General features: G+C 44.3%; 1 protein-coding gene across 1 annotated transcript in view; it reads right to left on the bottom strand.

Moving 5' to 3' along the window:
* The window catches only part of LOC115120510 (forkhead box protein N3-like), a 156674-nt gene that overhangs the window by 77050 nt on the left and 52392 nt on the right, over positions 1-27232 (bottom strand). The window contains exon 4 of the mRNA XM_065025867.1: positions 555-622. Coding sequence (XP_064881939.1) covers positions 555-622 — 68 coding nt within the window. The remainder of the gene's footprint in view (positions 1-554; positions 623-27232) is intronic.

Here is a 27232-nt window from a genome sequence, read left to right as displayed (position 1 = left end):
CCTGGTGCACTAAGGGGGTGAGGGGTGAGGGGTGAGGAAGGGACATGGAAGGAGGGAGGTTTCAGTTCACCCTGGTGCACTAAAGGGGGTGAGGGGTGAGGAAGCGACATGGAAGGAGGGAGGTTTCAGTTCACCCTGGTGCACTAAAGGGGGTGAGGAAGGGACATGGAAGGAGGGAGGTTTCAGTTCACCCTGGTGCACTAAAGGGGGTGAGGGGTGAGGAAGGGACATGGAAGGAGGGAGGTTTCAGTTCACCCTGGTGCACTAAAGGGTGTGAGGGGTGAGGGGTGAGGAAGGGACATGGAAGGAGGGAGGTTTCAGTTCACCCTGGTGCACTAAAGGGGGTGAGGGGTGAGGGGTGAGGAAGGGACATGGAAGGAGGGAGGTTTCAGTTCACCCTGGTGCACTAAGGGGGTGAGGGGTGAGGAAGGGACATGGAAGAGGGGGGTTTCAGTTCACCCTGGTGCACTAAGGGGGTGAGGGGTGAGGAAGGGACATGGAAGAGGGGGGTAGTGAGAAAATACGCTACAATATTAAAGTCTGTGTGACGGTACCTTGTAGGAGGACTCCTCCATTTCTTCTGAAGAAGGGACTCCCTGGCCATAGAGGAGGACTGGACATGCTGCAGAAAACAGACAGAAATCACCACAGAAAGCACGAGTAAGGCATGTTTCATATCAAACAGCTTTATGTGTCCCCAGGAGTGACCAATAATGACTAGTTAAAGCTGCTTCTGTCCTCATATAACGCTACCACCAGTTAATCACTACTGCTAGCTCCCTCACAATGACAACCCTGTACAATGTTCCACTGGAGAAGCATTTCTCCAGATACAGAACATAGCAAGGGGGTTTCAACAAGTCAATTACACTGCGGACTGTGGTCTTCTAACCACATGAGCAGTCATCGAAAAACACATGCGCCTGCACACACACACACACACACGCGCATGAACACGCACAGACACCACTTTGCTCTGAGAGAGTGTGTGGGTGTGTGATAACAGTTATCAGTCTCCTAATGCTTTTATCTGTACAGCGGGAGGGGATAAGGACTCACTGAGCTCTCTCTCTCTGTCCTACTCCCTCAAACACTTTCCCTATAGTATCTCTCTCTCTCTGTCCTACTCCCTCAAACACTTGCCCAATAGTATCTCTCTCTCTCTCTCTCTCTCTCTCTGTCCTACTCCCTCAAACACTTTCCCTATGGTATCTCTCTCTCTCTGTCCTACTCCCTCAAACACTTTCCATATAGTATCTCTCTCTCTCTCTCTCTCTCTCTCTCTCTCTCTGTCCTACTCCCTCAAACACTTTCCCTATAGTATCTCTCTCTCTCTCTCTCTCTGTCCTACTCCCCCAAACACTTTCCCTATAGTATCTCTCTCTCTCTCTCTCTGTCCTACTCCCTCAAACACTTTCCCTATAGTATCTCTCTCTCTCTCTCTCTCTGTCCTACTCCCTCAAACACTTTCCCTATAGTATCTCTCTCTCTCTCTCTCTCTCTCCTCTCCCTCAAACACTTTCCCTCTCTCTCTCTCTGTCCTACTCCCCCAAACACTTTCCCTATAGTATCTCTCTCTCTCTCTCTCTCTCTCTCTGTCCTACTCCCTCAAACACTTTCCCTATAGTATCTCTCTCTCTCTCTCTGTCCTACTCTCTCATCTTATCTTAACTTATCAATCTCAGAATGACCTTCTTGATCCAAATCAGTCAGGTTTCAAGACTAGTCATTCAACTGAGACTGCTCTTCTCTGTATCACGGAGGCCCTCCGCACTGCTAAAGCTAACTCTCTCTCCTCTGCTCTCATCCTTCTAGACCTATCGGCTGCCTTCGATACTGTGAACCATCAGATCCTCCTCTCCACCCTCTCTGAGTTGGGCATCTCCGGCGCGGCCCACGCTTGGATTGCGTCCTACCTGACAGGTCGCTCCTACCAGGTGGCGTGGCGAGAATCTGTCTCCTCACCACGCGCTCTCACCACTGGCATCCCCCAGGGCTCTGTTCTAGGCCCTCTCCTATTCTCGCTATACACCAAGTCACTTGGCTCTGTCATAACCTCACATGGTCTCTCCTATCATTGCTATGCAGACGACACACAATTAATCTTCTCCTTTCCCCTTCTGATGACCAGGTGGCGAATCGCATCTCTGCATGTCTGGCAGACATATCAGTGTGGATGACGGATCACCACCTCAAGCTGAACCTCGGCAAGACGGAGCTGCTCTTCCTCCCGGGAAGGACTGCCCGTTCCATGATCTCGCCATCACGGTTGACAACTCCATTGTGTCCTCCTCCCAGAGCACTAAGAACCTTGGCGTGATCCTGGACAACACCCTGTCGTTCTCAACTAACATCAAGGCGGTGGCCCGTTCTTGTAGGTTCATGCTCTACAACATCCGCAGAGTACGACTCTGCCTCACACAGGAAGCAGCGCAGGTCCTAATCCAGGCACTTGTCATCTCCCGTCTGGATTACTGCAACTCGCTGTTGGCTGGGCTCCCTGCCTGTGCCATTAAACCCCTACAACTCATCCAGAACGCCGCAGCCCGTCTGGTGTTCAACCTTCCCAAGTTCTCTCACGTCACCCCGCTCCTCCGCTCTCTCCACTGGCTTCCAGTTGAAGCTCGCATCCGCTACAAGACCATGGTGCTTGCCTACGGAGCTGTGAGGGGAACGGCACCTCAGTACCTCCAGGCTCTGATCAGGCCCTACACCCAAACAAGGGCACTGCGTTCATCCACCTCTGGCCTGCTCGCCTCCCTACCACTGAGGAAGTACAGTTCCCGCGCAGCCCAGTCAAAACTGTTCGCTGCTCTGGCCCCCCAATGGTGGAACAAACTCCCTCACGACGCCAGGACAGCGGAGTCAATCACCACCTTCCGGAGACACCTGAAACCCCACCTCTTTCAGGAATACCTAGGATAGGATAAAGTAATCCTTCTCACCCCCCTCCCCTTAAAATATTTAGATGTACTATTGTAAAGTGGCTGTTCCACTGGATGTCTTAAGGTGAACGCACCAATTTGTAAGTCGCTCTGGATAAGAGCGTCTGCTAAATGACTTAAATGTAAATGTAAATGTCCCCCAAACACTTTCCCTATAGTATCTCTCTCTCTCTCTCTGTCCTACTCCCTCAAACACTTTCCCTATAGTATCTCTCTCTCTCTCTCTCTCTCTCTCTCTCTCTGTCCTACTCCCTCAAACACTTTCCCTATAGTATCTCTCTCTCTCTCTGTCCTACTCCCTCAAACACTTTCCCTATAGTATCTCTCTCTCTCTCTCTCTGTCCTACTCCCTCAAACACTTTCCCTATAGTATCTCTCTCTCTCTCTCTCTCTCTCTGTCCTACTCCCTCAAACACTTTCCCTATAGTATCATTCTCTCTCTCTCTCTCTCTCTCTCTCTCTCTCTCTCTCTGTCCTACTCCCTCAAACACTTTCCCTATAGTATCTCTCTCTCTCTCTCTCTCTCTCTCTCTCTCTGTCCTACTCCCTCAAACACTTTCCCTATAGTATCTCTCCCTCTGTCTCTCGCTTTGTAACCTCTCTCCATCTCATTCAACTGTTGCTCTGTCCCCTCACAATTCAATTAAATTCAAAGGGCTTAATTGGCAAGGGGAACACATGTTTCTATTGCCAAAGCAAGTGAAATGGACAACTAACAAAGGGAAATAAACAATCAGAAATTAACAGTAAACATTACACTCACAAAATACATTTTTAAATATGTTTAATAAATATGTTAAATGTGTAAAATAAATGTTATGGGCTGTATTTACAATGGTGTTTCTTCTTCACTGGTTGCCCTTTTCTTGTGGCAACAGGTCACAAATCTTGCTGCTGTGGTGGCACACTGTGGTATTTCACCTAACAGACAGAGTTGAAGTCGGAAGTTTACATACACCTTAGCCAAATACATTTAAACTCAGTTTTTCACAATTCCTGACATTTAATCCAAGTAAAATGTCCCTGTTTTAGGTCAGTTAGGAACACCACTTTATTTTAAGAATGCGAAATGTCAGAATAATAGTAGAGAGAATGATTTATTTCAGCTTTTATTCCTTTCATCACATTCCCAGTAGGTCAGAATTTAAATACACTCAATTAGTATTTGGTAGCATTGCCTCTAAATTGTTTAACTTGGGTCAAATGTTTCGGGTAGCCTTCCACATGCTTCCCACAAGAAGCTGGGTGAATTTAGGCCCATTCCTCCTGACAGAGCTGGTGTAACTGAGTCAGGTTTATAGGCCTCCTTGCTCGCACACGCTTTTTCAGTTCTGCCCACACATTTTCAATGGGATTGAGGTCAGGGCTTTGTGATGCCCACTCCAATACCTTGACTTTGTTGTCCTTAAGCGATTTTGCCACAATTTTGGAAGTATGCTTGGGGTCATTGGGGCGGCAGGTAGCCTAGTGGTTAGAGCGTTGGACTTGTAACCGATGGTCATTATGGCCAACTACACTATTTTTGATTAATCAGACCACAGGACATTTCTCCAAAAAGTATGATCTTTGTCCCCATGCGCAGTTGCAGATGATTTTTTTATATTTTCCCATGATGTCAAGCAAAGGGGCACTGAGTTTGAAGGTAGGCCTTGAAATACATCCACAGGTACACCTCCATTTGACTCAAATTATGTCAATTAGGCTATCAGAAGATTCTAAAGCCATTGACATCATTTTCTGGAATTTTCCAAGCTGTTTAAAGGCACAGTCAACTTAGTGTATGTAAACTTCTGACCCACTGGAATTGTGATACAGTGAATTATAAGTGAAATAATCTGTCAGTAAACAATTGTTGTAAAAATGACTTGTGTCATGCACAAAGTAGATGCCCTAACTGACTTGCCAAAACTATAGTTTGTTAACAAGAAATTTGTGGAGTGGTTGAAAAACGAGTTTTAATGACTCCAACCTAAGTGTATGTAAACTTCCAACTTCAACTTTATGGGAGTTTATCAAGATTGGATTTGTTTTCAAATTCTTTGTGGATCTGTGTAATCTGGGGTAAATATGTGTCTCAAATATGGACATACATTTCTCAGTAGGTTAGGAAATACAGCTCAGTTTCCACCTCATTTTGTGGGCACTGGGTACAAAGGGATTTGTTATGGAAGGTTTGAGAATCACTACCTTTTGGTGGTAGTAGAATTTAAATGCTCTTTTCTGGATTTTGATAATTTGCGGGTATCGTCCTAATTCTGCTCTGCATGCTTTATTTGGTGTTTTACGTTGCACATGGAGGATGTTTTTGCAGAATTCCGCATGCAGATTGTCAACATGGTTTTTGTCCCATTTTGGTTGGTGAGTGAACACCAGAACTCACAACCATAAAGGGCAAAGAGTTATGAAACTGATTCAAGCATTTTTAGTCAGATCTAATTGGGATGTCAAATTTCATGTTCACCTTTATTTAAGCAGGTAGGCTAGTTGAGAACAAGTTCTCATTTTCAACTGCGATCTGGCCAAGATAAATCAATGGATGGGCTATTTACAGATGAGCTACGTACAGGTGCAGTGATCTGTGAAGACCCTTCGTTGACAGCTTTGTGAAAGTTACCTGTGGCTCTGATGTGTAGGCCGAGGTAGGTATAGTTTTTATTGTGTGCTCTAGGGGCAACGGTGTCTAGAAGGAATTTGTATTTGTGATCCTTGCAACTGGACCTTTTTTGGAACACCAATATTTTTGCATTACTGAGATTTACTGTCAGGACCCAAGCATGACAGAATATGTGCAGAAAATCTAGTTGCTGCTGTAGGCCCTCCTTGGTTGGTGACAGAAGCACCAGATCATCAGCAAACAGTAGACATTTGACTTCAGATTCTAGTAGGGTGAGGTCGGGTTGCTGCAGTTCCCTCGCCAATTTGTTGATAGAGATGAGGAAGAAGGTGGGGCACAATCTGCATCCCTGTCTCACCCCCTGGACATAAGGACATTTTAACCACACACTTGTTGTTTGTGTATCTCTCTCTCTCAATTATCAATTCAATTATCTCTCTCTCTCTCTCTCTCTCTCTCTCTCTCTCTCTCTCTCTCTCTCTCTCTCTCTGTGTATATATATCCCAGATATCCCAAAACGGTGTGTGTGTGTGTACATGTGTGTGTACATGTGTGTGTGTGTGTGTACGCGTGTGAGTGTGGTTGAGTGTGTGTTTGTACGTCACCAGCTTAGACATGCACTTGATGAGTTGCCATTGAAACAACCACGTCTCATTTTGTCTGAGAAAGAGACACGCATCTCATTTAAACTACAGAGAGCGAAGAGAAAGGAGAGGAGAGAAATGACGTGCTCAACAGGCACCTTAATCAAGCACAGAGCGACCTGCTCCTCCATCTCTTGGTCTGACCTGACAATTTGGGATAATTTAGTAGAGGAGGGGAGAGGGCCATCACCATGTCTGCTCCTCCTACGGAGTATGGATACTTTCAATTATAGCACTGTCGGAACACTGACACACACACACACACACACACACACACACACACAGGCACACACAGACACACAGTCACAAACACACACGCATACAAACACACAGGCACCCCCCCCCACACACACACACATGAACACACACACATACACACACATATTTGTTGAGGGATGATTAAAGCATATTTCAGTCTCTCTCACCAGGAGCCTTATGACTAACAGCCTCATTAGCATATCAGTCGCCTGGCAACCGTAACTACAACTTCCTTTTTCCTGTGTTGGTATTCATGTCTTTGTTTTGGACACATCCAGCTTCTAAACACTGCTATGTACCACAGACAAATCAATAGCTGGGGGAACGCCAGACAACTTTCTCCTCTTCAATGTGATATCATGTTTACCATTTAAAGGGATGAGAGCTCCCTCAGTCATTTACACAGATATTCCAGGCTCGTCTGGTACAGCTCCTTATGCTCCGTCTATGAAAAAACATGAAAGAAATGCTCTATATATGAAATAAATAGATGTGAAAGGAGGCAGATGTAGGGAAAGCAGCAATTTCTCATGAAGATGACATCTTTAGGGCTTTGATTCCTTCTCTCTCTGGAGGACAGACATTAACGTATGACCACATTATACAGTAACATAGTGTATTATATGATACAGTAACATAGTGTATTATATTATACAGTAACATAGTGTATTATATTATACAGTAACATAGTGTACTACATTACACAGTAACATAGTGTATTATATGACCACATCATACAGTAACATAGTGTATTATATTATACAGTAACATAGTGTATTATATTATATAATATATATTATATTATTCCATACCCAACTATAACATCTTCCGTCAAGATAGAACTGCCAAAGGGGAGGAGTTGCAGTCTACCGCAGAGATAGCCTGCAAAGTAATGTCATACTTTCCAGGTCCATACCCAAACAGTTCGAACTACTAATTTTGAAAATTACTCTCTCCAGAAATAAGTCTCTCACTGTTGCCGCCTGCTACCGACCCCCCTCAGCTCCCAGCTGTGCCCTGGACACCATTTGTGAATTGATCGCCCCCCATCTAGCTTCAGAGTTTGTTCTGTTAGGTGACCTAAACTGGGATATGCTTAACACCCCGGCAGTCCTACAATCTAAGCTAGATGCCCTCAATCTCACACAAATCATCAAGGAACCCACCAGATACAACCCTAACTCTGTAAACAAGGGCACCCTCATAGACGTCATCCTGACCAACTGGCCCTCCAAATACACCTCCGCTGTCTTCAACCAGGATCTCAGCGATCACTGCCTCATTGCCTGTATTCGCTACGGAGCCGCAGTCAAACGACCACCCCTCATCACTGTCAAATGCTCCCTAAAACACTTCTGTGAGCAGGCCTTCCTAATCGACCTGGCCCGGGTATCCTGGAAGGACATTGACCTCATCCCGTCAGTTGAGGATGCCTGGTCATTCTTTAAAAGCAACTTCCTCTCCATTTTAGATAAGCATGCACCGTTCAAAAAATGCAGAACCAAGAACAGATACAGCCCTTGGTTCACTCCAGACCTGACTGCCTTCGACCAGCACAAAAACATCCTGTGGCGGACTGCAATAGCATCGAAGAGTCCCCGTGATATGCAACTGTTCAGGGAAGTCAGGAACCAATACACGCAGTCAGTCAGGAAAGCTAAGGCCAGCTTCTTCAGGCAGAAGTTTGCATCCTGTAGCTCCAACTCCAAAAAGTTCTGGGACACTGTGAAGTCCATGGAGAACAAGAGCACCTCCTCCCAGCTGACCACTGCACTGAGGCTAGGTAACACGGTCACCACCGATAAATCCATGATTATCGAAAACTTCAATAAGCATTTCTCAACGGCTGGCCATGCCTTCCGCCTGGCTTCTCCAACCTCGGCCAACAGCTCCGCCCCCCTCGCAGCTCCTCGCCCAAGCCTCTCCAGGTTCTCCTTTACCCAAATCCAGATAGCAGATGTTCTGAAAGAGCTCCAAAACCTGGACCCGTACAAATCAGCTGGGCTTGACAATCTGGACCCTCTATTTCTGAAACTATCCGCCGCCATTGTCGCAACCCCTATTACCAGCCTGTTCAACCTCTCTTTCATATCGTCCGAGATCCCCAAGGATTGGAAAGCTGCCGCAGTCATCCCCCTCTTCAAAGGGGGAGACACCCTGGACCCAAACTGCTACAGACCTATATCCATCCTGCCCTGCCTATCTAAGGTCTTCGAAAGCCAAGTCAACAAACAGGTCACTGACCATCTCGAATCCCACCGTACCTTCTCCGCTGTGCAATCTGGTTTCCGAGCCGGTCACGGGTGCACCTCAGCCACACTCAAGGTACTAAACGATATCATAACCACCATCGATAAAAGACGGTACTGTGCAGCCGTCTTCATCGACCTTGCCAAGGCCTTCGACTCTGTCAATCACCATATTCTTATCGGCAGACTCAGTAGCCTCGGTTTTTCGGATGACTGCCTTGCCTGGTTCACCAATTACTTTGCAGACAGAGTTCAGTGTGTCGAATCGGAGGGCATGCTCTCCGGTCCTCTGGCAGTCGCTATGGGGGTGCCACAGGGTTCAATTCTCGGGCCGACTCTTTTCTCTGTATATATCAATGATGTTGCTCTTGCTGCGGGTGATTCCCTGATCCACCTCTACGCAGACGACACCATTCTATATACTTTCGGCCCGTCATTGGACACTGTGCTATCTAACCTCCAAACGAGCTTCAATGCCATACAACACTCCTTCCGTGGCCTCCAACTGCTCTTAAACGCTAGTAAAACCAAATGCATGCTTTTCAACCGATCGCTGCCTGCACCCGCATGCCCGACTAGCATCACCACCCTGGATGGTTCCGACCTTGAATATGTGGACATCTATAAGTACCTAGGTGTCTGGCTAGACTGCAAACTCTCCTTCCAGACTCATATCAAACATCTCCAATCGAAAATCAAATCAAGAGTCGGCTTTCTATTCCGCAACAAAGCCTCCTTCACTCACGCCGCCAAGCTTACCCTAGTAAACCTGACTATCCTACCGATCCTCGACTTCGGCGATGTCATCTACAAAATGGCTTCCAACACTCTACTCAGCAAACTGGATGCAGTCTATCACAGTGCCATCCGCTTTGTCACTAAAGCACCTTATACCACCCACCACTGCGACTTGTATGCTCTAGTCGGCTGGCCCTCGCTACATATTCGTCGCCAGACCCACTGGCTCCAGGTCATCTACAAGTCCATGCTAGGTAAAGCTCCGCCTTATCTCAGTTCACTGGTCACGATGGCAACACCCATCCGTAGCACGCGCTCCAGCAGGTGTATCTCATTGATCATCCCTAAAGCCAACACCTCATTCGGCCGCCTTTCGTTCCAGTACTCTGCTGCCTGTGACTGGAACGAATTGCAAAAATCGCTGAAGTTGGAGACTTTTATCTCCCTCACCAACTTCAAACATCAGCTATCTGAGCAGCTAACCGATCGCTGCAGCTGTACATAGTCTATTGGTAAATAGCCCACCCATTTTCACCTACCTCATCCCCATACTGTTTTTATTTATTTACTTTTCTGCTCTTTTGCACACCAATATCTCTACCTGTACATGACCATCTGATCATTTATCACTCCGGTGTTAATCTGCAAAATTGTAATTATTTGCCTACCTCATGCCTTTTGCACACAATGTATATAGACTCCCCCCTTTTTTTTCTTTTTTTTTTCTACTGTGTTATTGATTTGTTAATTGTTTACTCCATGTGTAACTCTGTGTTGTCTGTTCACACTGCTATGCTTTATCTTGGCCAGGTCGCAGTTGCAAATGAGAACTTGTTCTCAACTAGCCTACCTGGTTAAATAAAGGTGAAATAAAAAAATAAAAAAAATAAAAAAATACACTAACATAGTGTATTATATGACCACATTATACAGTAACATAGTGTACTACATTATACAGTAACATAGTGTATTATATGACTACATTATACAGTAACATAGTGTACTACATTATACAATAACATAGTGTATTGTACGACTACATTATACAGTAAATTAGTGTATTATATGACTACATTAAACAGTAACATAGTGTATTATATGACTACATTATACAGTAACATAGTGTATTATTTGACTACATTATACAGTAACATAGTGTATTATATTATACAGTAACATAGTGTACTACATTATACAGTAACATAGTGTATTATATGACTACATTATACAGTAACATAGTGTATTATATGACTACATTATACAGTAACATAGTGTATTACATTATACAGTATCATAGTGTATTATATGACCACATTATACAGTAACATAGTGTATTATATGACTACATTACACAGTAACATAGTGTAATACATGACTACATTATACAGTAACATAGTGTATTATATGACCACATTATACAGTAACATAGTGTACTACATTACACAGTAACATAGTGTACTACATTATACAGTAACATAGTGTGTTATATTATACAGTAACATAGTGTATTATATGACCACATTATACAGTAACATAGTGTATTATATGACCACATTATACAGTAACATACAGTGTATTATATAATACAGTAACATAGTGTACTACATTATACAGTAACATAGTGTATTAAATTATACAGTAACATAGTGTATTATATTATACAGTAACATAGTGTACTACATTATACAGTAACATAGTGTAGTAAATTATACAGTAACATAGTGTATTATATTATACAGTAACATAGCGTACTACATTATACAGTGACATAGTGTATTATATTATACAGTAACATAGTGTACTACATTATACAGTAACATAGTGTGTTATATTATACAGTAACATAGTGTACTACATTATACAGTAACATAGTGTAAGTGTAAGATTGTACTAGTTCCAGACGTCTTGCCACAAAAAAAAGCGCCTCTGTTTTCCTACCAAGCTGAGTCTCACAGCACCCTACTTTCCCCTGCGCCTGAAATAGAGAGGACTATGTTGGCGGCGTGTGTGTGTGTGTGTGTGTGTGAGTGTGCGTGCGTGCATGCGTGTGTGCGTGCGTGTGTGTGTGTGCGTGTGTGTGTGTGTTTGTGTGTGTTTGCGGGTGTGTGTGTGTGTTTGCGTGCGTGCGCGTCAACTAAACATTGAGCCTATGAACTCTTATCAACTTAACATCTCCAAAAATGTCAATTTCTTTGAGACTTAAATAATTGCTATGAGTAAGATTCATTGGAAAATATCTATTGAGCCTAGTGTACAATACAGCAGGTGGAGTGATACAGTAGGTGGATGTTAGGTGGAGTGATACAGTAGGTGGAGTGATACAGTAGGTGGAGTGAGTAGGTGGAGTGACACAGTAGGTGGATGTTAGGGGGAGTGATACAGTAGGTGGAGTGATACAGTAGATGAGTTATACAGTAGGTGGAGTGATACAGTAGGTGTAGTGATACAGTAGGTGGATGTTAGGGGGAGTGATACAGTAGGTGGAGTGATACAGTAGATGAGTGATACAGTAGGTAGAGTGATACAGTAGGTGTAGTGATACAGTAGGTGGAGTGACACAGTAGGTGGATGTTAGGGGGAGTGATACAGTAGGTGGAGTGATACAGTAGATGAGTGATACAGTAGGTAGAGTGATACAGTAGGTGTAGTGATACAGTAGGTGGATGTTAGGGGGAGTGATACAGTAGGTGGAGTGATACAGTAGGTGGATGTTAGGTGGAGTGATACAGTAGGTGGGGTGATACAGTAGATGGAGTGATACAGCTGGTGGAGTGATACAGTAGGTGGAGGTTAGGTGGAGTGATACAGTAGGTGGAGTGATACAGTAGGTGTAATGATACAGTAGGTGGTGATACAGTAGGTGGACTGATACAGTAGGTGGATGTTAGTGGGAGTGATACAGTAGTTGGAGTGATACAGTAGATGAGTGATACAGTAGGTGGAGTGATATAGTTGGTGAGTGATACAGTAGGAGTAGTGACACAGTAGGTCATTGATACAGTAGGTGGAGTGATACAGTAGGTGGAGTGACACAGTAGGTGGAGTGACACAGTAGGTGGAGTAATACAGTAGGTGGATGTTAGGTGGAGTGATACAGTAGTTGGAGTGATACAGTAGAAGAGGTGATACAGTTGGTGGAGTGATACAGTAGATGAGTGATACAGTAGGTGGAGTGATACAGTAGTTGGAGTGATACAGTAGAAGAGGTGATACAGTTGGTGGAGTGATACAGTAGATGAGTGATACAGTAGGTGGAGTGATACAGTAGGTGGAGTGATACAGTAGGTGGAGTTATACAGTAGGTGGAGTGATACAGTAGTTGGAGTGATACAGTAGGTGGATGTTAGGTGGAGTGATACGGTAGGTGGAGTGGTACAGTAGGTGGATGTTATACAGTAGGTGGAGTGATACAGTAGGTGGATGTTAGGTGGAGTGATACAGTAGGTGGATGTTAGGTGGAGTGGTACAGTAGTTGGAGTGGTACAGTAGGTGGATGTTAGGTGGAGTGATACAGTAGGTGGATGTTAGGTGGAGTGATACAGTAGGTGGATGTTAGGTGGAGTGATACAGTAGGTGGATGTTAGGTGGAGTGATACAGTAGGTGGATTGTTAGGTGGAGTGATACAGTAGGTGGATGTTAGGTGGAGTGATACAGTAGGTGGATGTTAGGTGGAGTGATACAGTAGGTGGATGTTAGGTGGAGTGGTACAGTAGGTGGATGTTACGGGGAGTGATACAGTAGGTGAGGTGATACAGTAGGTGGATGTTAGGTGGAGTGATACAGTAGGTGGATGTTAGGTGGAGTGATACAGTAGGTGGAGTGATACAGTAGGTGGATGTTAGGTGGAGTGATACAGTAGGTGGATGTTAGGTGGAGTGATACAGTAGGTGGAGTGATACAGTAGGTGGATGTTAGGTGGAGTGATACAGTAGGTGGATGTTAGGTGGAGTGATACAGTATGTGGAGTGGTACAATAGGTGGATGTTAGGTGGAGTGATACAGTAGGTGGATGTTAGGTGGAGTGATACAGTAGGTGGAGTGATACAGTAGGTGGATGTTAGGTGGAGTGATACAGTAGGTGGAGTGATACAGTAGGTGGATGTTAGGTGGAGTGATACAGTAGGTGGAGTGGTACAGTAGGTAGATGTTAGGTGAAGTGGTACAGTAGGTGGACTGATACAGTAGGTGGATGTTAGGTGGAGTGATACGGTAGGTGGAGTGATACAGTAGTTGGAGTGATACAGTAGGTGGATGTTAGGTGGAGTGATACGGTAGGTGGAGTGGTACAGTAGGTGGATGTTAGGTGGAGTGGTACAGTAGGTGGAGTGATACAGTAGTTGGAGTGATACAGTAGGTGGATTTTAGGTGGAGTGATACGGTAGGTGGAGTGGTACAGTAGGTGGATGTTAGGTGGAGTGATACAGTGGTTGGATGTTAGGTGGAGTGATACAGTAGGTGGATGTTAGGTGGAGTGATACGGTAGGTGGAGTGATACAGTAGGTGGATGTTAGGTGGAGTGATACAGTAGGTGGATGTTAGGTGGAGTGATACAGTAGGTGGATGTTAGGTGGAGTGGTACAGTAGGTGGAGTGATACAGTAGTTGGAGTGATACAGTAGGTGGATGTTAGGTGGAGTGATACGGTAGGTGGAGCGGTACAGTAGGTGGATGTTAGGTGGAGTGATACAGTAGGTGGATGTTAGGTGGAGTGATACAGTAGGTGGATGTTAGGTGGAGTGATACAGTAGGTGGATGTTAGGTGGAGTGATACAGTAGGTGGATGTTAGGTGGAATTGATACAGCAGGTGGATGTTAGGTGGAGTGATACAGTAGGTGGGGTGATACAGTAGGTGAATGTTAGGTGGAGTGGTACAGTAGTTGGAGTGGTACAGTAGGTGGATGTTAGGTGGAGTGGTACAGTAGTTGGAGTGATACAGTAGGTGGATGTTAGGTGGAGTGATACAGTAGGTGGATGTTAGGTGGAGTGATACAGTAGGTGGATGTTAGGTGGAGTGATACAGTAGGTGGATGTTAGGTGGAGTGATACAGTAGGTGGATGTTAGGTGGAGTGATACAGTAGGTGGATGTTAGGTGGAGTGATACAGTAGGTGGGGTGATACAGTAGGTGAATGTTAGGTGGAGTGATACAGTAGGTGGATGTTAGGTGGAGTGATACAGTAGGTAGAGTGATACAGTAGGTGGATGTCAGGTGGAGTGATACAGTAGGTAGATGTTAGGTGGATTGATACAGTAGGTGGAGTGATACAGTAGGTGGATGTTAGGTGGAGTGATACAGTAGGTGGAGTGATACAGTAGGTGGATGTTAGGTGGAGTGATACAGTAGATGGATGTTAGGTGGAGTGATACGGTAGTTGGACTGATACAGTAGGTGGATGTTAGGTGGAGTGATACAGTAGGTGGATGTCAGGTGGAGTGATACAGTAGGTGGATGTTAGGTGGAGTGATACAGTAGGTGGATGTTAGGTGGAGTGATACAGTAGGTGGATGTTAGGTGGAGTGATACAGTAGGTGGATGTTAGGTGGAGTGATACGGTAGTTGGAGTGATACAGTAGGTGGATGTTAGGTGGAGTGATACGGTAGGTGGATGTTAGGTGGAGTGATACAGTAGGTGGATGTTAGGTGGAGTGATACAGAAGTTGGAGATGTATAATTAGAACTGTCCACCGGTTGTTTTCAAGGTAATCTACTCACGTTCACATACGCCCATTCATGGACTGCCTATATCCAGATCGTATCTGCTTTATATGGACCAATATCACGTGTGCACCAGCACTCAATGTGCACAAGGTGCAGCGCGTGCAGCGCCGAAGTCATCACATCATCCAATAACATGGCAGATATCGGCTGTGGTGCACGGAACAAAAATCTGTCTCAGTGACAATGAATTTTTTACATTTTGTATTTCATTTTACCTTTATTTAATAACTAGGCAAGTCAGTTAAGAACAACTTTTTATTTTCAATGATGGCCTAGGAACATTGGGTTAACTGCCTTGTTCCGGGGAAGTACAACCAATTTTTACCATGTTAGCTAGCGGATTCCATCTCGCAACCTTTCCGTTCCTAGTCCAACACTCTAACCACTAGGCTACCTATTACTTGAATAATGTAAATTATTTTTTGTGCACAAAGTTGATGACTAAAGTATCTTATTATGAATTTCCAAATCTGACTTCTCTATGTGGCCGTGTACAGAAATGGTCATTCTGGGCCGGGCGTCAATTAAACTGCAGTACCGAAGGAAAACTGTAGGAAAAGTTGAAACATTGCTTCTGGAACGGAACCATGGCCCCTCGGTGCATAGTGGAGAGGAGGGCTAAATGACGGCATGGGTCAATTATAGGGTAACTTGGGGTAAAAATGCCACCATACCTCAACAATTTGTCTGGAGTGACTTAAAAAATGGTGGCATTGTGACATTTTTATTTGAGAAAGACCAGTGTTGGGGGGGTGATGTTGTTTCTGTGAGTACAGGCAAGGGTGTGTTACACCGTGTAGTAGGTTTAACACAAGTTACCCTAACAGGTAGGCCTGCATTATATTCACTGTATTTATTGCATTGTTTTGGGACATAAAATTAATCGGATGCAAACTAGTTAAAATATGACATTTGGGATCTAGCTAATGATTATCACAATATAGTAAATGCTGAGAGGCAACCCCATACTTCAGCCTATTAATTTATAGATACTATGCTGCATCAGCCCCTTGAGCTTTGTGCGTTGTACCCGAACAGCGTGAGCTGCGATTTGAATTAATCTGATTGGTCAAGACATACAAAGAGCCCACAGCAGCATTCTGTGTGTGAGTTGACAAAAATCAACTTTTTTTCATTCAACTTTTTCACTCCGGACGCTTTATCTGGACATGGTTCGTCAGGACTTCCAATAGTCGAAGCTAAGTAGTAACATTAACATGACGCCTTCCTAATTGCAGTCGCTGTACTCATATACAGGAGAACGATCGCCTTACGGCGAGGATAGCTGTGCTGCAAGCCCATCTTCAGACGCAATCGTTAGGCAAGGGTAATTTAAGTGTAGGAAAGGATGAAACAGTGTCTGTGCCACCAGTAAGTACAGATAGTAATGTTAGTATAAATCCCCTCGCACGGTCCCCGCAGCTGGACAACTTTCTCATGGCTTCTGGAGGGAAATGCTGTAGGAATGCTCAACCGGTGTCGCTCATTCAGCCGACAGAAACTTTCAACCAGTTTTCCCCATTAAGCAGCGAGTCAGAGTCTGAGCCGAGCCTTCTCTGGTCTCTACTCCTCCCATTACGGGGTCTGAGACGCCGAAGCTTCCCACCATTAGCTCTGACAAATTGAAAACCCTAGTCATGGGCGACTCCATTACCCAGCGATCATACACTGTTTACCAGGGGGCAGGGCTACCGACGTTAAGGCTAATCTGAAGAACTGGTGAGTGTAGAGAGTATAGGGACATTGTTATCCATGACGGCACCAACGATGTTAGGTTGAAACAGTCAGAGGTCACCAAGCGCAACATAGCTTTAGCGTGTAAATCATCTAGAAAGATGTGTTGGCATCGAGTAATTGTCTCTGGTCCACTCCCAGTTAGGAGGAGTGATGAGCTCTACAGCAGAGTCTCTGGCCCACTCCCAGTTAGGAGGAGTGATGAGCTCTACAGCAGAGTCTCACAACTCAATCGCTGGTTGAAAGCTGTTTTCTGCCCGTCCCAAAAGATAGAATTTGTAGATAATTGGCCCTCTTTCTGGGACTCACCCACAAAACAGGACCAAGCCTGACCTGCTGAGGAGTGACGGACTCCATCCTAGCTGGAGGGGTGCTCTCATCTTATCTACCATCATAGACAGGGCTCTAACTCCTCTGGCTCCACAATAAGATAGGGTGCAGGCCAGGCAGCAGGCTGCCACTAGCACAGTCAGTGTAGTCAGCTCAGTTATCCCCATTAAGACCGTGTCTGTGCCTCGACCTAGGTTGGGCAAAACTAAATATGGCGGTGTTTGCCTTAGCAATCTCACTAGGATAAAGACCTCCTCAATTCCTGCCATTATTGAAAGAGATCATTATACCTCACATCTCAAAATAGGGCTACTTAATGTTAGATCCCTTACTTCAAAGGCAATTATAGTCAATGAACTAATCACTGATCATGCTCTTGATGTGATTGGCCTGACTGAAACATGGCTTAAGCCTGATGAATTTACTGTGTTAAATGAGGCCTCACCTCCTGGCTACACTAGTGACCATATCCCCTGTGCATTCCGCAAAGGCGTAGGTGTTGCTAACATGTACGATATTAAATTTCAATTTACCAAAAAAAAACTAAGTTTTCGTCTTTTGAGCTTCTAGTCATGAAATCTAAGTAGCCTACTCAATCACTTTTTATAGCTACTGTTTACAGGCATCCTGGGCCGTATACAGCGTTCCTCACTGAGTTCCCTGAATTCCTATTAAACCTTGTAGTCATAGCAGATAATATTATAATTTTTGGTGATTTTAATATTCACGTGGAAAAGTCCACAGACCCACTCCAAAAGGCTTTCGGAGCCATCATCGACTCAGTGGGTTTTGTCCAACATGTCTTTGGACCTACTCACTGTCACAGTCATACTCTGGACCTAGTTTTTCCCATGGAACAAATTTTGTGGATCTTTAATGTTTTTCCTCATAATCCTGGACTATCAGACCACCATTTTATTACGTTTGCAATCGCAACAAATAATCTGCTCAGACCCCAACCAAGGAGCATCAAAAGTCATGCTATAAATTCTCAGACAACCCAAAGATTCCTTGATGCCCTTCCAGACTCCATCTGCCTACCCAACGACGTCAGAGGACAAAAATCAGTTAACCACCTAACTGAGGAACTCAATTCAACCTTGCGCAATACCCTAGATGCAGTTGCACCCCTAAAAACTAAACATATTTGTAATAAGAAACTAGCTCCCTGGTATACAGAAAATATCTGAGCTCTGAAGCAAGCTTCCAGAAAATTGAAAAGGAAATGGAGCCACACCAAACTGGAAGTCTTCCGACTAGCTTGGAAAGACGGTACCGTGCAGTATCAAAGAGCTCTCACTGCTGCTCGATCATCCTATTTTTCCAATTTAATTGAGGAAAATAAAAACAATCCGAAATGTATTTTTGATACTGTCGCAAAGCTAACTAAAAAGCAGCATTCCCCAAGAGAGTATGGCTTTCACTTTAGCAGTAATAAATTCATGAACTTCTTTGAGGAAAAGATCATGATCATTAGAAAGCATATTACGGACTCCTCTTTAAATCTGCGTATTCCTCCAAAGCTCAGTTGTCTTGAGTCTGCACAACTCTGCCAGGACCTAGGATCAAGAGAGATACTCAAGTGTTTTAGTACAATATCTCTTGGCACAATGATGAAAATAATCATGGCCTCTAAAACCTTCAAGCTGCATACTGGACCCTATTCCAACTAAACTACTGAAAGAGCTGCTTCCTGTGCTTGGCTCTCCTATGTTGAACATAATAAATGGCTCTCTATCCACCGGATGTGTACCAAACTCACTAAAAGTGGCAGTAATAAAGCCTCACTTGAAAAAGCCAAACCTTGACCCAGAAAATATAAAAAAACTATCGGCCCATATCAAATCTTCCATTACTCTCAAAATTTTAGAAAAAGGCAGCAACTCACTGCCTTCCTGAAGACAAACAAAGTATACAAAATGCTTCAGTCTGGGGCTAGACCCCACCATAGCACTGAGACTGCACTTGTGAAGGTGGTAAATGACCTTTTAATGGCGTCAGACCGAGGCTCTGCATCTGTCCTCGTGCTCCTAGATCTTAGTGCTGCATTTGATACCATCGATCACCACATTCTTTTGGAGAGATCGGAAACCCAAATTGGTCTACACAGACAAGTTCTGGCCTGGTTTAGATCTTATCTGTCGGAAAGATATCAGTTTGTCTCTGTGAATGGTTTGTCCTCTGACAAATCAACTGTAAATGTCAATGTTCCTCAAGGTTCCGTTTAAGGACCACTATTGTTTTCACTATATATTTTACGTCTTGGGGATGTCATTCAAAAACATAATGTTAACTTTCACTGCTATGCGGATGACACACAGCTGTACATTTCAATGAAACATGGTGAAGCCCCAAAATTGCCATCGCTAGAAGCCTGTGTTTCAGACATAAGGAAGTGGATGGCTGCAAACTTTCTACTTTTAAACTCGGACAAAACAGAGATGCTTGTTCTAGGTCCCAATAAACAAAGAGATCTTCTGTTGAATCTGACAATTAATCTTGATGGTTGTACAGTTGTCTCAAATAAAACTGTGAAGGACCTCGGCGTTACTCTGGACCCTGATCTCTCTTTTGACGAACAAATCAAGACTGTTTCAAGGACAGCTTTTTTTCCATCTACTTAACCTCTTTCAACCTATGGGGGCGCTATGTCATTATTGGATAAAAAAAAGGTTCCCGTTTTAAGCGCAATATTTTGTCACGAAAAGATGCTCGACTATGCATATAATTGGCAGCTTTGGAAAGAAAACACTCTGACGTTTTCAAAACTGCAAAGATATTATCTGTGAGTGCCCCCGAAATGATGCTACAGGCGAAACCAAGATGTAACCTCAAACAGGAAATGAGCTGAATTTCTGAAGCTCTGTTTTACTATCGTCTCCTTATATGGCTGTGAATGTGCTGTGAACGAGCTTATGCTCTCTGCCGTTCGTCCAAGATGTCTGCAGCATTGTGACGTATTTGTAGGCATATCATTGGAAGATTGGCCATAAGAGACTACATTTGCCAGGGGTCCGTCCGGTGTCCTTTGTCTAAGTTGGTGCATAATTCCCAGTGGCAATCATTTTACCACGCGATACAGAGGGAGAAGCACACTTCCAGGAACGATACATCATTGAAGAGATATGTGAAAAACACCTTGAGGATTGGTTCTGAACAACGTTTGCCATGTTTCAGTCGATATTATGGAGTTAATTTGGAAAAAAGTTCGGCGTTTGGATAACTGAATTTTCGTTTTTTTTTGGTAGCCAAACGTGACGCACCAAACGGACCGATTTCTCCTGCACAAAAAATCTTTACGGAAAAACTGAACATTTGCTATCTAACTGAGAGTATCCTCATTGAAAACATCCGAAGTTCTTCAAAGGTAAATTATTTATTTGAATGTTTTTGCTGGTTTTTGTGAAAATGTTTCCAGCTGATGCTAACGCTAAATGCTACGCTAGCTATCAGTACTGTTACACAAATGCTAGTTTGCTATGCTTGAGAAGCATATTTTTGAAAATCTGAGATGACAGTGTTGTTAACAAAAGGCTAAGCTGAGAGCAAATAGACTAATTTCATTTCATTTGCGATTTTCATGAATAGTTAACGTTGTGTTATGCTAATGAGCTTGCGGATAGATTTACACAATCCTGGATACAGGTTTTTTTCGTAGCTAAACGTGACGCAGAAAACGGAGCGATTTGTCCTAAACAAAATAATCTTTCAGGAAACACTGAACATTTGCTATCTGAGAGTCTCCTCATTGAAAACATCTGAAGTTCTTCAAAGGTAAATTATTTTATTTGAATGCTTTTCTGGTTTTTGTGAAAATGTTGCCTACTGAATGCTAACACTAAATGCTACGCTAAATGCTACGCTAAATGCTACGCTAGCTATCAATACTGTTACACAAATGCTTGTTTTGCAATGGTTGAGAAGCATATTTTGAAAATCTGAGATGACAGTGTTGTTAACAAAAGGCTAAGCTTGAGAGCAAATAGATTAATTTAATTTCATTTGCGATTTTTATGAATAGTTAACGTTGCGTTATGGTAATGAGCTTGAGGCTGTAGTCACGATACCGAGATGGCTCGACGCAAGAAGTTAACATTGCAAAAATCAGAAACGTTCTGTCCAAAAATGATGCAGAAAAATTAATCCATGCTTTTGTTACTTCTAGGTTAGACTACTGCAGTGCTCTACTTTCAGTCTCCCCGGATAAATCACAAAAAAACTTCAGTTAGTGCTAAATACGGCTGCTAGAATCCTGACTAGAACCAAAACATTTGATCATATTACTCCAGTGCTAGCCTACAAAGCATTACATGGGCTTGCTCCTACCTATCTTTCCGATTTGGTCCTGCCGTACATACTTACGTGTACGCTACGGTCACAAGACACAGGCCTCCTAATTGTCCCTAGAATTTCTAAGCAAACAGCTGGAGGCAGGGCTTTCTCCTATAGAGCTCCATTTTTATGGAATGGTCTCCCTACCCATGTGAGAGACGCAGACTCGGTCTCAAAATGTAAGTCTTTACTGAAGACTCATCTCTTCAGTAGGTCATATGATTGAGTGTAGTCTGGCCCAGGAGTGTGAAGGTGAACGGAAAGGCTCTGGAGCAAGGAACCGCCTTTGCTGTCTCTGCCTGGCCAGTTCCCCTCTTTCCACTGGGATTCTCTGCCTCTAACCCTATTGCAGGGTCTGAGTCACTGGCTTACTTGTGCTCTTCCATGACGTCCCTAGGAGGCTGTGTCGCTTGAGTGGGTTGAGTCTCTGACATGATCTTCCTGTCTGTGTTGGTGTCCCCCCTTGGGTTGTGCCGTGGCGGAGATCTTTGTGGGCTATACTCGGCCTTGTCTCAGGATTTTAAGTTGGTGGTTGAAGATATCCCTCTAGTGGTGTGGGGGCTGTGCTTTGGCAAAGTGGATGGGGTTATATCCTGCCTGTTTGGCCCTGTCCGGGGGTATCATCGGATGGGGCCACATTGTCTCCTGAACCCTCCTGTCTCAGCCTCCAGTATTTATGCTGCAGTAATTTATGAGTCGGGGGGATAGGGTCGGTCTGTTATATCTGGAGAATTTCTGTCTTATCCGGTTTCCTGTGTGAATTTAAGTATGCTCTCTCTAATTCTCTCTTTCTCTCTCTTGGAGGACCTGAGCCCTAAGACCATGCCTCAGGACTACCTGGCATGATGACTCCTTGCTGTCCCCAGTCCACCTGGCCTAGCTTCTGCTCCAGTTTCAACTGTTCTGCCTGCGGCTATGGAACCCTGACCTGTTCACCGGACGTGCTACCTGTCCCAGACCTGCTGTTTTCAACTCTCTAGAGACAGAAGGAGCGGTAGAGATACTCTTAATGATCGGCTATGAAAAGCCAACTGACATTTACTGCTGAGGTGCTGACTTGTTGCACCCTCAACAACTACTGTGATTATTATTATTTGACCCTGCTGGTCATCTATGAATATTTGAACATCTTGGCCATGTTCTGTTATAATCTCCACCCGACACAGCCAGAAGAGGACTGGCCACCCCTCATAGCCTGGTTCCTCTCTAGGTTTCTTCCTAGGTTTCAGCCTTTCTAAGGAGTTTTTCCTAGCCACCGTGCTTCTACACCTGCATTGCTTGCTGTTTGGGGTTTTAGGCTGGGTTTCTGAACAGCACTTTGACATATCAGCTGATGTAAGAAGGGCTATATCAATAAACTTGATTTGATTTGATCACTTGGGTCACAGGTGATAATGCTTATTGCTAATAGCATACCTGATAATATAGGCTATATAAATGGACCAATATGTTAACATAATTTGACCAATATGTTATTGGGCTCAATTCTGTAGGTGGGAATAATATTTTAGATGGTATCAGCATCATTTTATTTTCATTTTCATTCATTTTGGACTAATATGCCCTTTTAAAAAGTAACCTAAACTGAGCTTTTCAGTCCTTCTACATAAAAATTTGACCTCCAAAACAAGGGGGGAGGGAACTCTCCTGTCCCTAGTGGTGTCGGGTTAGTGGAGCCCAGCGTCTTGTTCACATCAGCTGTATGGATGGACAAATTCAAACACAGACAGCTCAAACACGGACAGCTAAAACACAGACAGCTCAAACACACACAGCTCAAACACAGACAGCTCAAACACGGACAGCTCAAACACAGACAGCTCAAACACAGACAGCTTAAACACAGACAGCTCAAACACAGAACTCTCAAACACAGACAGCTCAAACACAGACAGCTCAAACACAGACAGCTAAAACACAGACAGCTCAAACACGGACAGCTAAAACACAGACAGCTCAAACACACACAGCTCAAACACGGACAGCTCAAACAGACAGCTTAAACACAGACAGCTCAAACACAGACAGCTTAAACACACACAGCTCTAACACAGAACTCTCAAACACAGACAGCTAAACACAGACAGCTCAAACACAGACAGCTCAAACAGACAGCTCAAACAGACAGCTCAAACAGACAGCTCAAACAGACAGCTCAAACACACACAGCTCAAACACAGACAGCTCAAACACACACAGCTCAAACATAGACAGCTCAAACACAGACAGCTCAAACAGACAGCTCAAACAGACAGCTCAAACAGACAGCTCAAACACAGACAGCTCAAACACAGACAGCTCTTTTCACTTGGTTCTCTTTTTCCTCCCTCGCTATATAAAATCTGCAGCATGAATAACATAGACCGAAATAGCTAGTATCTGTGGTCTGTAATCGGCGAACCAATATGTTGTTAATTTTGAGGTTTTCTGTTTTCTGTACACAGACAGAAATAAACCCTGGGTTGACCATATCTTAGGCTTCACCTTTAAGAAGGAGTTTGGTTGTATGGTTGGTCTGATGTTAATAACTTCTTCTCTAACTGTACTTCAGCTGTGGAACTGAACTGCAAACCCAGTCGGAGCTTTACTAACTCAGTATCCTGGCTAAAGATCTGGGTTTAAAGGGATAACGTGACTGAATACAGTGTTGAACCAGAAGCTTCACACTAACATGGAAACAGCTGTTAGTGTTTTGATGGAAGTGACCCTACACCTGTTTTCTGTTCAGGAGCCTTTGAAGCCCGTCTAAGACGTGGAGGTGTGTGTGTGTGTGTGTGTGTGTGTGTGTGTGTGTGTGTGTGTGTGTGTGTGTGTGTGTGTGTGTGTGTGTGTGTGTGTGTGTGTGTACATTTGTGCATCTCAGGATCCAGCCCTAAGTTTTCAGACACACTTTTTAACAGAAGTGAAACTGGCATTGTGTTGTTGTCAGTGATGGGAAGTTGTGGACACTGCTCTGGTGTTGAATCACTATTAGTGATGGGAAGTTGTGGACACTGCTCTGGTGTTGAATCACTATTAATGATGGGAAGTTGTGGACACTGCTCTGGTGTTGAATCACTATTAATGATGGGAAGTTGTGGACACTGCTCTGGTGTTGAATCACTATTAATGATGGGAAGTTGTGGACACTGCCCTGGTGTTGAATCACTATTAGTGATGGGAAGTTGTGGACACTGCCCTGGTGTTGAATCACTATTAATGATGGGAAGTTGTGGACACTGCTCTGGTGTTGAATCACTATTAATGATGGGAAGTTGTGGACACTGCTCTGGTGTTGAATCACTATTAGTGATGGGAAGTTGTGGACACTGCTCTGGTGTTGAATCACTATTAGTGATGGGAAGTTGTGGACACTGCCCTGGTGTTGAATCACTATTAGTGATGGGAAGTTGTGGACACTGCTCTGGTGTTGAATCACTATTAGTGATGGGAAGTTGTGGACACTGCTCTGGTGTTGAATCACTATTTAACGATGGGAAGTTCAGCTCTTTTTATTGACTTTGATCTTTTGGAGTCGTTCAGTCAAAATCTTTCGATTCATTTCGTTCATTTGAGACATTACTGCCCAGAGCATGCAGGAACACTTAGGGGCGAACGACGAACTGAAAACTTGAGTCATGATTCTACGAGCCTCTCGTTCACATGTGGTTCACCATAGGGGGCTTATTGGAGCAGTCATTTGTTTGAATGAGACTTGTAAATGTGTGGTTTAAACAATGTAAATGTGTTGATTGAATTGGCAAACAAATACTATTATTTCTTGATACATTTGAATCAAGGTCTAGTTGTGGTCGCTACCGAACTAGATTGTGAACTCATGCATTGCTTGACTGCCGTGAGGGTGATAAGCACAGTTGTTCGCGAACTGCAGCCCCCCCCCAAACTATTCGTTCTGGAGTTTGTTGACCAGAGGCTGTGTATGTTTTGGTTCTATAAAGCTGTGTCCATTATAATATTCAATAATCAATTAATTGCAGTCATTCTTGCACCATGTGATCAATGATCAGTTCTAAACATGTATTTTTCTTCTCTGTCCTAATGATGTATTTTCCTGCGGACATTGTGACAGACAGTTGACGGTCGGAGCACGACTCTGGCACCAGAGGAGTATGTATTGATCCTGCTGAAGGACTCATTGCAGCCAGAACTAACAGGTCAAGTTCTTCAAAAATAACAAATTGTTCCCAAACTCCACATCGCTAGTTGTTACTAGTCAGTAAGTACTAAGTCTGGGATGAGGAGAGAGGGAGAGGGGTTTAATGGCGTAGAGCAGAGTGGAGCACTAACATGTGTGTACACCGCGGGACGCCAGCGAGCACAGCATTCTTTGTTTGTGTTTTTATGAAAAAGACACAGGCTTCTGGCTCAAGCCTCTCCTTCCCTCTTTCTCTCTCTCTCTCGCCTCCCTGCCTCTGTCCATCCCTCCCTTCCTCCCTCGGTTTCTGTCCTCTCAAACTCTCTCCCTCTTCTCAAAACCTCTCTCTATAACGCTTTCATTTTCCCTCCTTTCCCCCCTCTCTCCTTTTCTCTCTCACGTTCTCTCTCTCCCTGAGTCTCTCTCCCTGAGTTTCTCTCCCTGAGTCTCTTTCTGTCCCTCTAATCTCTTGCTACCTCCCCCTCTCTCTGTCTCCCTCTGTGTCTCTCTCTGTCCCTCTCTACATATATATACCAGCTGGGGTTCTGCAACACACACACACACACACACACACACACACACACACACACACACACACACACACACACACACACACACACACACACACACACACACACACACACACACACACACACACACAGACTTCTACCAAATCAGATTGTGTTCCCATCTTGACTGTAATCGTTCCACTCCACTCTACTCCACTCGATGAAGGCAACAGGCTCTTTCATTTGATTCCCATAATCTCCTTTTCAACCTATTGCCAACCATTTTCCCTCGCTGCCCCACACCCTACGGGCACTAGCTAATCTAAGGGCCTGCTGGTGCCAGGGACTCCTGCAACACTCCATTTCTCAAGTTTCATTTCTGATCCGGCAAACTACGAGGACGCCCCATTATTATTTCTTATAGACAATCAGAGGAAGGAATTTCAGAGAGAGAGAGAGAGAGACAGGGGAATGTGGAGGAGGGAGAGAGAAAGATATAAAAAGAGAGAGAGTGGGGGAGGGAGGGAGAGAGAGGAGAAACTCCCTCTAGTGAAGTGCTTATTTTGATATCTAGATAGACAGTGAGTGTGTTCCTCTCCTCTCCTCTCCTCCTCTCCTCTCCTCTCCTCTCCTCTCCTCTCCTCCTCTCCTCTCCTCTCCTCTCCTCTCCTCTCCTCTCCTCTCCTCTCCACTCCTCCCTTTCTCTCTCCATCTAAAATTAATCTCCTCCAGCGAGTGGCCCTCCACTTGTCAACTCCCATAATTCACGCTTCTATGGCTTCTCATGAACACGCACAAAAGCAGGTAGCTAACGACACACACACACACTCAAGCACAACCCCAGAATAGGCTCCAAGCCATCTGCTGTTGCCATGGTGAGCCCATGTGTTGCCTTGACGATGGCGTATTTCACGTGCTAATGGCCCGTCCTTTTTGCCAGGTAACAAATCGCTGCGGTGATGCAACCGCACCTGTCTCTCCCTTGGTTATGCGTTGCCATGGAGGTGTCGCTGTTGCCGTAGTAA

This window comes from Oncorhynchus nerka, linkage group LG12, assembly GCF_034236695.1.
Source record: "Oncorhynchus nerka isolate Pitt River linkage group LG12, Oner_Uvic_2.0, whole genome shotgun sequence".
In the NCBI taxonomy this organism is placed as follows: Eukaryota; Metazoa; Chordata; class Actinopteri; order Salmoniformes; family Salmonidae; genus Oncorhynchus; species Oncorhynchus nerka.
This window is presented reverse-complemented; position numbering and strand designations above follow the sequence as displayed.